General features: G+C 40.7%; 1 protein-coding gene across 1 annotated transcript; it reads left to right on the top strand.

Moving 5' to 3' along the window:
• Positions 1 to 4,587: 4,587 nt before the first annotated feature.
• Positions 4,588 to 14,653, top strand: LOC126375477 (RNA polymerase II-associated factor 1 homolog). The gene is made up of 10 exons (XM_050022428.1): positions 4,588 to 4,805; positions 4,888 to 5,263; positions 5,525 to 5,814; positions 6,511 to 6,709; positions 7,301 to 7,483; positions 7,938 to 8,017; positions 8,151 to 8,420; positions 9,505 to 9,637; positions 10,418 to 10,606; positions 14,544 to 14,653. Exons 1-10 carry the CDS (start codon positions 4,738 to 4,740, stop codon positions 14,598 to 14,600), a joined length of 1,845 nt encoding a protein of 614 aa, XP_049878385.1. The 5' UTR covers positions 4,588 to 4,737; the 3' UTR covers positions 14,601 to 14,653.
• Positions 14,654 to 14,786: the final 133 nt, after the last annotated feature.

Consider the following 14,786-nt stretch of genomic DNA (forward strand, 5'->3'; position numbering starts at 1 on the left):
CATTCAATTTGAAGACAATTAATGGGGCTAGATTTCATAGCTCCACAGATTATTCGTAACGCTTTAGACTGAATGGCATCCAGCTTTTCGAATGCAGTGCTATTACCAGGAGCCAGTACAAAAGAGCCATAATCTATTACACTTCTAATGATAGCATTATACAAAAGCTTAAGAGTAAATGGATGGGCACCCCACCATACACCTGACAAACATCTTAAAATATTTAGATTACGTTCACATTTACCTACTATGAAATCACAGTGGGCCTTCCCTGTTAAGTGGGTATCCAAAACAACACCTAAAAACTTAACTTCATTCCTAACCGGGATAGAATAGCCATCATAGTAGACAAAGAAAGGAGGAGGAGCTCTCTTTCTGGTAAATACCATAACGGAACTCTTAGATGGGGCTATCTCAAGGCCATTTGAATCAAGCCATGTTTTAAGTCCAGAGAGAGCAGAGGATAAAGAGGAACACGCAACAGGAATATCACGATCTGTGCAATAAAGCAACAAATCGTCAGCGAATTGAAGGATACTTACCCTGTCCCCGATTGAGGATTCTAAATCGTGGGTGAAAATGTTATACAATAAAGGACTCAATACAGATCCCTGTGGTAATCCCTTCCATACTAGTCTTGTGGCTGAGTTAGAGTTATCAAGAGGCAAATTAATACACCTTTCAGATAACATATTATAAATAAAATTGGACAGAATATTTGGGACATTCAAAGTCCTAAGTTTAGACAAAAGGATTGATAAGTCAACACTATCATAAGCAGACTTAACATCTAAGAAAGCCGCTATGACGGAATGGTTAAGCGTAAAAGCTAATCTAATGTCAGTCACAAATATAGCAATGTTGTCAATCGTGCTTCTACCCCTTCTAAAACCAAACTGACTGCTACCCAACAACTTCCCATTTTCAATGTACCATTCAAGGCGTATCTTAACCAGATGCTCTGCAATCTTCATCAGAACTGAAGATAAAGCAATGGGGCGGTAATTGGTAGCCTCAGAAGGATCTTTATTTGGTTTGAGAATGGGGATTATTGTTTGGATCTTCCAAGCAGATGGGATATTACCAGTGATTAGAATTGAATTGATGAGTTCAAGAAAGTATGAAAGGGCCTTATCATTTAAATGACTCAAGAAGGAATACGGGATCCCATCGCAGCCCGGGGCAGAATCTTTTACCTGTGATAGAACACCCTTGAGCTCTTCAAGAGAAAAAAGACTGCCGATACCAAAAGTAGTCGGAGATATAGCCGGTAATATAATGTTCTGAGGCACAAAAGGAGGCGCCAGCCGATCCAAGAAAGGATCAATCAAAGAAGAAGGAAGGAAACCTGAATTAGTATCTCTGAAAGCGGATCTAAATCTTCTGATACTCTGCCACACTAGGGATGGCCGAGTATCAGGAGACAGAGCCAAGCAGAAATCCTTCCAACTTTCATACTTTTTTTTCTTAAATAACTTTCTAGTTTCTTTCATAATTATAGATAATGAATTAAAATTTTCATCTGTAGACAATTCACGGTATATTATTTCTGCTTCCTTTCTCCTTCTGATAGCTTCTGTGCAATCACTATCCCACCACGGAGGGGATGGGATGTAACCAGAGGGTCTGCTTTTTATTGGGAAAATTTCATCGGCGACTTCAATAAATGCTTTGGCAAGTGCTTCAGCACATTGTGTTTCAGAGTCCTGGTAAATTTTGGGAAGAGAGCAAATTCTACTTTCCAATATAGAACTAAAAGTAACCCAATCCGCGTTACTGAGATTATGTTTTAGAAAGGAAGAACGCTTAATACTAGGGGTCAACCGGAATGGAAATGTAAGAGATATGGGATAATGATCACTACCGTAAGTAGATGATAAGGGGCTCCAGCTAATTGTAGGGGCTAGAGATGGAGAGCAGATAGTAAGATCCGGAGCACTAAAACCTTGGGCAGGAGAAGTTCGACGGGTTTGAGAGCCATTATTTAATATACATAAATTGTGAGAATCTATAAGATCCAAAATATGGAGACCATAAGCATTTGGTGCAGTACTTCCCCAAGAGGGATGTTGGGCATTAAAGTCGCCTAATAAAACGAACGGCTTAGGTAAAATAGATATGATAGAATCTAGTTCACGAAAGACTGCGGAACAAGGTTTAGGTATATATATAGATACAAAACAAATATTATTTACAATAGCTGCAATCATAAACAAATTGGTACTATGAGAAGGAAGAATAAAATGAGAAAAATTAAGAGGATGACGAACAAGTAGAGCTACGCCGTCATGACCATCAGATCTATCTTCTCTGAGGCAAGCGTAACCTGAAATCTTAAATGTATATTCAGGTTTTAGCCAGGTTTCCTGTAAACCTATTATAAAAGGTTTATATTTATTTACAAGATGAACAAGTTCATTTTTTCTAGCATTAATGCTTAGACAATTCCACTGCAGTGCAATGGCCAACTGGTCCATTAACGGATGGTGTTTTAGAAAAAGTGTCAAGTAAAGACGCAGCGTTGGACGGTACATTATTGTTATTAACATTACATTGGGACAATAATTTAATAAGAGCCATAATTAAATCTGTGATTGACATTTCAGATGTATTATTATTTTGGATGATGGCACATCCATTGGAGGGTGCAGGCATATTCCTATCAGCAACCAAGGCTGCGTGAGCTACCTTGTCGTAGCCAACTCCGGGTTTAGGTAAAGATTTTCTTTCGGTAAAAACAGTTTTCTTGTACGAGAAATGATTATTGCTGGTATTGGAAGATTGACTGTCATTTTCTATGGTACTACGAGAAGCCGAAGCCAAAGGTGGCACGCTCGGAGATGACAATAAAGCATCCGCATACGATAACCGAGATATAGGCGGGTGAAGCTTAGCTGCTTCCAGATACGACAGGCAGTTCTTAGCCATAGATTCTTTTATGGACCTTTGTCTTTCAAATTCTAAACATTTTTTGCTATTTGCAAAGTGAGGACCTTTACATAAGCAACAATAAGCTTGTTCTTCTGACACTGCACAACTTGCTCCTGAATGTCCTTGACCGCATTTGTAACACCTTGGCCCAGAATGTGCACGACAGTTATCTTTGACATGACCAAAGCGGCAACAATTGAAACATTGTATTGTCGGGAAAATGTACAACTCTACAGGTAAAGAAGTATAACACATAAAAATGCGCTTGGGCAAAATTTGTCCGTCAAAAGTTACCACCACTGACTCAGTAGCTTTGAATTCAGCTTTACCTTCAGTAATTATTTTGCGTCGTATTCTTCTAATTTTTAATATTGGGCCGCAACCAATCGGAACATTAATGTTTGCCTGGACTTCATCATCTGACCACTCTGATGGCACACCACGTACAATACCAACCCGTGTAACGGAAAAGGAAGGAATGAAAACTTTGTAGTTTTGCTCTACTAAAGCTGGATTATTCAGAAATTGGTTGGCATCCATGTATTTTGAAAACGACAAAGAGAGCCGATTTCGGCCAATGCGTTTCAGGCTACCATTTATGATACTTGGCACAGAATGATTCTTAAGGAATTTGCCAAAAGTAACTGGATGCAGTGAAACACTGTCCTTGGGATCAGTTTGCTGTTTTTGAATGTGAACAATATAAGGAGCTGCATCGGATTGTACAAATTCACCTCTTGAAATGGGATTTGTTAAAGACTTTTCAAGGTTACTTAGGGATGGTTCCGGTTGTTGACTAGGAGATTGAGTGGTGGTGACGACAGGCCTGCTATGAGGAATTGTATGAGGAGCTATAAATTCAGTCGACTCTAAAGTAGTAGAGCATTGGCACTCATCATCTCTATTAATCATGGTATTTCCGTGTTTGCGTTTATGTTTGCGACTTCGCTTATTGCAGTGACTACATACTGAAGTACGAGCAAGACGTTTACGAGATTTACACGTACTGCGGTCAACGGTCATGGAGCCATCAGTATCCATGCCCGTATCCACGCTAGACTCGTCATTTTGGGATATAGTTACAGTGTGGCTTACATAAGGTGGGTGACCAGACCCGCCCGGGTCTGGATCCCCCACGGGATCCATAAGAAAAATACAGTAAAAGACTTACCAAGAGTCCAGTATATATATGACACAGAAACTAAAGAAATAATAAAATATATACAAAAATAACAATTTATAGAACACTATACACAATATTTATTGATCCTACTGATCCAAACCTTACAGAAATCTACTAAAATTAGAAAAATAACACAAAAAGCCAAAAAACACGACCGCCAAATTCGATGTTTCCCGCGCTTTTTTTCAATGGTATTCTTTCTCTCAATAAACCTTCTCAAAAGAAAAATATATTCAACAAGATAATACATAATCACGACATAAGTAAGTAGTCAATGGGAAAACAATATTTTTGGACGTCGTGTGAAGCTTTGTTCTGAACGAATGAATCTAAAAATTAAAAATAAAATACCACATGTACAATTTGTGTACCAAAGACCAAGTATAGTCTTTGTTGTGTACAGTATACGGTACACTCGGTACCTTTGACTCGGTACAGTATGAATGATGATGCCGTTCAATCATTCGTTCGTTTCTTTTCGTGTCAGTCGCACGTCAGTCGGTGCAGTGTCAGTCGGCTCGAGTGTTTTGATAGTTAGTGTTATTTAAGATTTTCAGTCCTTAAAGTGAATTTAAAATGTGGTGAACAATGTTGTGAATCTGAATAAACTGTGATAATAAAAAATGCCACCAACAGTGCAAACTAACGAGCCCGACAGGGACAAACGTCCGCAACGTACAGGCGAAAGGAGGTTAGTGTATTAGAGTGGTATTGTTCCTTCAGTTTTCGATTAATTCTGCATCAAATGTAATTTCACCTCATTTGTTTTACAGATCTGAGCTTGTTACACGCGTTAAGTACTGCAATACTCTTCCGGATATTCCGTTTGACTTGAAGTTCATTACCTATCCGTTTCCCTCCACTCGCTTCATACAATACAATCCCACGTCTTTGGAAAAAAGTTATCGTTATGAGGTGTTGACAGAGCATGATCTAGGCGTGCATATAGATTTGATAAACCGGGAGATCTATCAAGGAGATGGAAATGCTCAGTTAGACCCGGCAGACGAGAAGTTGTTGGAAGATGACGTACTTACGCCGCAAGACTCAAAGCGGTCGCGTCACCACGCTAAGAATGTGTCGTGGCTTCGCCGGTCCGAATATATCTCCACTGAACAGACTAGATTCCAGCCCCAGTCTATGGAAAAGGTTAGTGCCTTACACTTATTTGATTTCTACAAGCATAACTTCTGAACATTTCAGGATAGCGGTGAAAATTTACATTGTTATATTGTTGTTATATTCACTTTATTTTTCGTACCCCTATTGTGTAGTGACAATGTTATGATATTGAATAACGGTTAAAGATCCCATGAGACATACCACTAATATCAGATTCAAATTTGGTGAGGGTGCAATAAAGTTGATTAGAATCAAGTTAGCAACTTATGATACATTTTTAACTTTCAGGTTGAAGCTAAAGTCGGCTACAATGTCAAGAAGATATTCAGTGAAGAAACCTTGTATATGGACCGCGAGAGTCAGATTAAGGCTATCGAAAAAACATTTGAGGACAACAAGAAACCAATTGAGAAGCACTACAGTAAACCAGGAGTTACACCTGTGGAAATTATGCCATTGTACCCTGACTTTGACATGTGGAAGTACCCGTGCGCTCAGGTCATATTTGATTCAGACCCGGCACCTGCTGATAAGAACATTGCGGGACAAATTGAGGCCATGTCTCAGGCTATGATTAGGTAAGTGTGGATAGGCTGCTTTACACTACTTAATTACCGTAACACTTAATTACCTAATTGTATTACATACTAACTAATCACAGGACACAACATAAAGACCACATGAGGAACGAAGAGAGAACTTTAGAATGTAAATGTGTAACCCAGAATTAGGGTTCTTTCCAGGGGCACATTTACAACATTTGCTGTGTTAGCATCAAACTCAAACAACTAATGTTGCAGGGGAAAACTAAACTAGTGGAACTCTGTGATGGCAGTTTTGACATAACAAAGTACAGTAATTCACTCTGTCAATATATTTAGAAATGAACAACTCAAGGCCATAGAATGCCACTATTTAATTATTTAATCATCTATGTAAAAATTGTATAATTCATTATCTCCCTAGCATTGTCCCATTTTTCACAGGGTCCGTTTATCTAACTTAAAGATTTGACCGGACTGGTTAATTACAGAAGCGACGGCCTGTCAGGTTAGGTTACATACTTCTGAAAATTTCATTTCTCGCAAATGTGGGTTTCCTCATCATGTTTTTCCTTCAACACTGGGCGTGTGGTAATCATTTATGATCCAAACATGAATTCGAAAACAATTTCAACATACATTGTAAGCGGCAAGCGTTTTACCAACTGGGCTATGAAGGCTCCAAAAAATAGACATGTATAATTATTTACACAAATTCGTTTCTGTTTTCAGAGGTGTGATGGATGAGAGTGGAGAGCAGTTCGTAGCTTATTGCTTACCAACCGAGGAGACCATACAAAAACGACGACGCGACATCGCTGAAGGCATACCTTACATGGACGAAGATACATATGAATACAAAATGGCCAGGGAGTACAACTGGAATGTCAAGAGTAAAGCGTCAAAGGGCTACGAAGAGAATTACTTCTTGGTAAGTTACATATAAGACAAAGTTTACAAGCATCCCATTGTTAGCTACAAGCCTCTTCATCTGTCGTATGTCAGAGTTTCCTAGTAAAAGTTGAATGCAGGGTAAGAATACTGCAGTTAGGGTTGCCACGCGAGTTTCTCTGGTTTTGTCCTTTACAACGCATCTGGGGAGCTTTCCGGCAAGGTGCCAAATATACATCCATCTCAAAATGAACTGAGTACCCCCTATGCTTCACCGAGCCATGTTAGATCAATGTGACAGGTGGTGAGCCATATCGCCGTCCATATTGGTCGAGCCAACTGTGTTAGTGGAAATTAAACTTACTCGTAACGCCGACAGTCCTTTTGAAATCCAAACTCCATTGTTTTACTATTGTGTCTGGAAACCTCGGCTTTACGAGGTTAAGATAAATGAATAAATCATTGATGCAAGTTCGGTACCGCGGCCGCGGCTCGATAACGACGCTCCCTGTTTGAGAAGCAAGCCAGGGAACCAAGGACGACAGTGACTTTTAAAATGGGGAAAATAAATCATAAGCACTCTATATTATGAGCTACTATTTGCCTGTGTTGAATATGCATTGTCTTGCAGGTGGTCCGCAACCACGCGGTGTACTACAACGAGCTGGAGACGCGCGTGCGGCTGTCGAAGCGGCGCGCGCGCGCCGGCGTGTCCGCGCAGGCGCTCACCCGCCTCGTGGTCACGCACCGCCCGCTCAACGCCGCCGAGCACCGCATACTGCGCCTGCGGGAGAAACAACTCGAGCCGCCACAGGCACGTTCCAAATACCTACTTTATATTCCATATAGCGACGCCTTACTATCGAACTTGTGTAAGCGCCTTTTTGAATGTAATTTAAAAAAAAGGCGCTTTCTTGATGTTTACTATAAGGCGACGGTATATACTTATAATAAATTAGAAATAAAATAAATAAAATAAAATAAATAAGAAATCATTTATTCGCTTAGGTATATCATTACAGGGGGGTTAAAATCGCCACATAGAAGCGATTTATCGAAAAGCAATATTGCAATATGACATTTGCGCATGTAAAAGTAAGTCGGCAATATGAAGAAATGTCGAACAGCAATATTGCTCATTTAGATAAATTGATTTAATGTGGCCTTTGGCCGTTTTAGACCGCTAGGACTCAATGAAAGAAAGATGTGTTTTTAAGGGTGCCGATTTTGTGTTCTTGACTGATTTATGATTAAAATATTTCTTATAGGATGAGGATGAAGAAGAAGAAGATGATGACGAGGAGGAGGAGGAAGAAGATAAACAAGAGCAGACAGAGGAGAAAGAGAGGTAAATAGATAAAGAAAGTTGTCAATGAAATTGAACACCACTATTTACTTGAAACAAGAATGTAGTCGTAATGTGAACCATATCTACTACCAACGTAACCGAAGATGGGTTTCATAACTTGGCTTCCTTTTAGATCTCGATCGCGTTCGAAGTCAGGATCTAAGTCGCCGCAGTCGCGACGCTCGCGGTCCAAGTCGGCCTCCAGGAGCCGAAGTCGGTCGAGATCCAGGTCCAGATCTCAATCTGGATCAAGAAAGTCCAGGTCCAGATCTCGATCTGGATCTAGGAAGTCACGGTCCAGGTCCAGGTCCAGGTCCCGGTCTGGATCAAGGAAGTCGCGGTCCAGATCTCGATCCGGATCTAGGAAGTCGCGGTCAAGATCTGGATCAGCTCAGTCTGCCAGGTAAGCTTGTTCAACCGTTAGCTAATACATAATATCTAACACTAATCAATTCTAATATTCTACTGTATCTGTATCGGCCTCCATGGTCCAGTGGTTTGAGCGTTGAGCTCATGATCCGGAAGTTCCGGGTTCAAATCCCGGTGACACATCACGAAAATCACTTTATGATCCCTAGTTTGGTTATAGGACATTACAGGCTGATTGTCCGAAAGAAAGATGATCCGTGCTTCGGAAGGAAAACGTTAAGTCGTTGGTCCTGGTTATTACTTACTGATGTAAGTTAGTAGTCGTTACATGAGCCATGTTATGCCTTTGGCGGTTCAATAGTAACCCTGACACCAGGGTTGATGGGGTTGGTAATCCACCTCACAACCCACACGATAGAAGAAGAAGATTGTATCTGTCTGTTACCTTTTCACGTGTAAACCACACATTCTCTCTTTCCTTGTAGCTTCCCTTCTATGATGTTTTTAAGAAATTCCTCATGTCTTATTAAGTGTCCAATCATCTTGCCTCTTTTCCCTTACTCTTATGAGCACTTCCTCATTCGTTTTGATGCATCGTTATGCAGTACAAATTATGTTGTTCAAGATAATTTATGAAATTTTGTTTACTTAATGGTGCTAATTCCTGTAAATACCATCTAATTTTATTTTAAGTTATATCTGTCATTTTCTTATCCGCCGAAAAGGAAAGGGACGGGTAATCGACAAGCATAAAATTTATGGAACACACGTCAATTTTAAGCACAAATCTAAACCAACCGTATAAAAATTTTACATCAGTCAATAACCCGACACAGTTAAGTAGACAGCACGTCAAACGGATTGCATATCAGCGACGTACCTTTTGATTCGCCCGGGTTATTCATTCATTTACTCATTCTTCCTAAAATTAAGAGCTGTGAATCATCCGTCCCTTTCCTTTTCGACGGATATGAAAATGACGGATATAACTTAAAATAAAATTAGGCGGTGTCTGCAGGAATCGGGGCCAATATGGACACATCTAAAACTAACTGATTTGGCTAGTTGGAAACTAGCGTATTGTCTTCCGCTTGATTATATATTTTTTTTATTTCCAGATCAGGATCAGCGCGGTCTCGATCCCGCTCAGGGTCAAGGGCGTCGTCTCGCGCCTCCTCTAAGAGCGGGAGGGGTTCGCGAGCCAGTTCCGCTAGCCGCGCCTCCAGAGCCAGCGATAAGGGGAGCGCTAAGGTACTACACTTAACCTAAACATCCTATACAGGGCGTTAGTGACATCGTAACGTAAACTTCGAGGGACGATTCAACTAGTATGCTGCGACGGACAATCCCATCTGATATTAACTCAGAATCATGGTCTGAATCATCCCCCTCAGTATTCGTTATGATGTCACTAACACGCTGTACACGTCTAAGTGCAGGGCACACACCTCCCCTCAATCATCCATAGCAGCAAGTCTGAAGATTTTACGTGCCCTTTGAAGCGCAAGCCAGAGATGAAAGCTTTCAGAATGGTCACCTAACAGAGCCTATAGGACTTGAACATAGTCTTTCATATTCTATAAATTCTTTTACTTTTAATTTATCTTTGAATAGAAAATAATTTGTACTGCACAAGTGTTTTACCTTTAATATGCGTCTTGACAGACGTGATGCTCTTTTTCATACGGCCTCCGTGGTCCAGTGGGCTCACGATCCGGAGGTCCCGGGTTCGAATGCCGATGGGGACATATCACAAAAATCACTTTGTGATCACTAGTTTGGTTAGGTCATTATAGGCTGATCACCTGATTGTCTTAAAGTAAAATGATCCGTGCTTCGGAGGACACGTCAAGCCGCTGGTCCCGGTCCATGTAACAATTACGGACATGGCTCATGTAAGATGATGTTAGGGGCTTTTGGCCGCTCAATAATAACCCTGACACCAGGGTTGATGAGGTTGGTAATTCACCTCGTAACCCACACGATAGAGGTTAATCATATTTATAATCGTGTTGCATTTTGCCTTCTCAGGGTTCCAAACGTAGCTCCCGCGCCAGTTCCCGCGCGTCCCGGGCGAGCAAGCGGTCATCGCGGGCGTCTTCTCGGGCCTCCTCCAAAGCCTCCGGGTCGAAGGCGTCCTCCCGGGCTAGTTCTAGGAACTCCGGCTCTGGTTCTGGCTCCGATAGGTCTAGGAGTCGTTCGCGTAGCGGTTCCGGAAAGGTAAGAACATAAGAACTAAATTATTCTGTAGTAAAATACGAGATATTTTCAAATTGATCTGCCTGGCTACCCTAGTACTGGGAATCCTAGTATGGGCACACCTCGGTCACTTCATGCAAACAACCTCGTTTTACACAGACACCACACCTAGCTCAGATGCTGGTAGAATAAGGAATAATACTACGTATAGAACGGCAACTCTCCGCTCCCCACCAGCGTCTGAGCTAGGTTTACCTCACACCCCCTCGAACGTAGTTTAGACTTGAATCGTAACTCCAAGAATTCCATTTTGCTTCGATCCTGACACACTTCTCTCGCTTTCTCCACATTCATCGATCGTTTCATACACGCACGCACGTCGATTCAGATTAGATCGTACTAAACCTTTTCTAAGGACATCACCAATTTGGTCAATATACGTGAGACGTTGCCGAACACTTTGAGCTACACGTGTTACGCCACAATGGTTGCTTAGTGGCATAGAATAAAGAATGACACGTAAGGACCAGCGGCTGAGCTAGGTTTACCTCACCCCCCTCTGTCTGACTTTAGTCTTAGTATAGGTCCCGGCAAACTTCTTGAGTATCGACCTTGACTGCGCACAACCGAATTTTAGATCTCTTTGGTGGTGCGGTACGGGGCGCGGGGGCGGGTGAATACCGCATTGACCGGCTATTGGTAGATCAGTCGACACTTCCCCCGCGCACTCTGTCTTCGTCCCTTTGACTCCCGAATACACTTGCGTGCAGTGAAACTGTCACGTTTTTGTTATTGCTCTTTTATTAGATTTTTTTGTTATTGCTCATTTTTTTAAGTTTAAGAATTAGTTACTAGCACGAGGTCTATGTCTACAGATCCAAAACCTAGCACTAGCTCTGGTATTGCTGGTTTCAATCTCATGGAAGGAATATCATACTTACCTGACGATTAGTTTTTTATTAAGTATAATAATATAAGTTTTAATAAACTATAATAATATAGATAAGTTTAGTTTTATTTACGTAATTAAATAATATACTTAATAATTGTTTTTTTAATGAAGGTAAGAAAATAATCAAAAGTTCATTTTTTTTGCACGGAAGTGTACGTGCGCGAACTTTCCCCCACTACGACACTCGATGCTCAAGAAGTTTGCCGGGAGTTGAGCGTTAGACGTCACACACACAGATACGCGTGTATGATAACGTCAATGTGTGGTGTCTGTGTAAAACAAGGTTGTTTGTACGAAGTGTTCGGGGTGTGCGTATAGGTAGGACTTGCTTAAATATTTTCGCTTAATGTTTTGTCTCTTTTGTGTGCACGCTTACGATGTAGCCGGTGGAAGAATGATGACCTATCGAAGTACGTATGTTGCAATGAGGTACCTACCAGGCCATGTTTCATAAAAATATAGATGGAGCTGGATACTTTTACCGTGTTAATTACCTATTTTCTCATCGCTCGGGTAATGTAGACGACAGGTCGACATGGCAATTTCTCTAGTGACGTGACGTTTTCAATATCGATATATTTTTATTATGTATGTAACAAAATGTGAATAAAATAATACCACGTTTTCATTTAAGTTAATATTTATTCATCTGAATCATCTAACGTATCGCTACAAAAAATTAAAGAATAAATTTGTAACAATTATTTTTCCGTTCAATGTCACAATTTTCTAACACTTTTCTACCTAGTTCTCGAGCTTGAGAGTGAATTATTGGTTTTTTTGCTTGAACACGCGACGAAGATGCAACCGTAGCCATTTTTAAAACACAATAGTAATAAATTATGTGAGCGAGATTATAATCGATAAACGCGATCGATGCGACACTAAGACTAAGACGCCGCGGGGACTGTGCGGGTGTGCGGGGCGACCCCGCCTCCGCGGTTCACCTCATGCCCCGATTGCCATGTCGACCTGTCGTCAACAGTACATAATTGTGGGATTTGGACTCAATTAAACAGTCTAGTACGGTTCAAACACTTATTTTTATTTTATCCTCTCCGTATTACACCACCACCGTTTTCCGTCCGCGATCAGCTATCTCCCCTCTCCTTCCCTCCTCACTCGTTCTGTCACTCTCTCACTCATTCACACTCCTTCACTCAATCTATCATTTGTCTATGCATCCCTTCTATACTCTATACCTTCTGTACTACTCATGTTATTCGTCTACTTCTCACACAATTATCTCAACTCACCTATCACTCACTCAGCTACATGTCTACATAATTATTCAAAAATATAATGTAACGGCAGAGACATGTATAAAAATACTTGTTTGGATCAGATGTGTATTGCTTCTCTTTATTTTGATCAGAATAATAATGGGTGGAAGATGTGTTGTACCTGGGTGTCATATATTATGTAACAAGGGTCATCATTTATACTCAAAAACATAAAATAAAAGATGCATAATATTATGTCTGTTATCCATCTTCTTCTATCGTGTGGGTTGTGAGGTGGATTACCAACCTCATCAACCCTGGTATCAGGGTTACTATTAAGCCGCCAATGGCTCTTGACATGACTTATGTAACGACTACGTACATACATCAGTAAGTAGTAGCGGGGACCAACGGCTTAACGTGCCTTCAAGGATACCTTGATCCGCCTGTAATGTCTTAACCAAACTAGGGATCACAATGTGATTTTTGTGATATATCACCACCGGGATTCGAACCCAGGACCTCCGGATCGTGAGCCCAACGCTCAACCACTGGACCACGGTGGCCGTTATCCATTAGAAGGTTAAACGAAGGCAACATTGTACAGCGCCGTCTGTATTTTTTGGGAAACGTGGCTTGGAGAGTACCTCATTGCAAAGTGTAGCCTGATACATTATATTAAGGCCGAGATATCCAGACCAGTGATGTTCCGAATATCCGTATCCGTATCCGCGGATATCCGAGATAAAATAAAAATCCGTATCCGTGTCCGTTACTTTTCACGCGGATCTTTTACGGATCTTTTTCAGGTGATTAAGTAGAATTATTAAATAAAAAGGCTATAAAATTCCATTCAGATTGTTTTTATTTCTTAAAATCAAATATTTGGCACCTTTATATTGCAAACATTTAGATAGATAGATCTTTATAATGAAAGCGAGATATAATATCACTTTTATAACAATGAAATAACTAAAACTTTAATCTTTTTGTTTAAGAAAATAAAGATCCGTATCCGTATCCGCGGATCTTTACACTAAATATCCGTATTCAGATCCGTATCCGCGGATATACATTTTTAACGATCCGGCACATCACTAATCCAGACACATTAGTTAAACAATAGGGTTTGGTTTTTGGTGATGATGTTCTCCAAGACGTATCTGTCGACGGCGATACCATTAGGTAGTGTTAGCCTGGGCTCTTGCGTGGGCGCGAGCGTGACTAGCAAAACTACGTATTGAAAGTCCTGTTGCAAGAAGCACAATAGAGAGTCCCACTTGAGTTATAAGTGTAGTGGTAGGAGGGCTTGGGTAGAATTTTTCGGATCTGGTGTTTGGCGTCAAGACCGTCAAGACGCGCTTGTTCAAAGTTTTCTAATTCCGATTTGACACTAGATCGCCAGTCCGGTTTGGATTTTAAAAAGACATTCGGTCTTACGACTTTGAATTAGGCTGCATTTTCAAATCCTTCGCTCTGAAAACATATCGAGGTTAAGTTACTTAGGTAATAGTTTATAACAGTAAAAACTGTTTCCACTCCCTGTTATCACCGTTTTTATTCTTTAGCGGAAAAAGTCCACAGAATCTGATAAAAATATGGCGCAATGTTAACTCGTGGTATTTTGACAGAACGACATGACTTTTTTGGTTTGCCATGTTAGCACCAAGCAAAGTAGCAAAAATGATGATTTTATCCCGTTGCGTATGTTAGTCCGGTTTGCCAGTCCCTTTCAAAGGCACTGATCTTTCTTTCTTTGCTAATATGTACGTTTGTTTTTCAGGGCTCCCGTAGCGGGTCGGCGTCGAGTGCGTCGTCCAAACACAGTGGCTCCGACTAACACGCTATATCTACCGAAATTGTGTAATTATTTTAATTAAATTATAGTGATAATTCTGTTTTTTTCTTTTCTAACATAAACAGCCTATAAGATCATGAGCATTGTAACAGTCATGAGCAATATCATGTACCCACTTTAGAACCCTGTCGCACTATCAAATTTGACATTTAATGAGACTTACAGTTT

The sequence above is a fragment of the Pectinophora gossypiella genome, chromosome 19, assembly GCF_024362695.1.
Source record: "Pectinophora gossypiella chromosome 19, ilPecGoss1.1, whole genome shotgun sequence".
Lineage (NCBI taxonomy): Eukaryota > Metazoa > Arthropoda > Insecta > Lepidoptera > Gelechiidae > Pectinophora > Pectinophora gossypiella.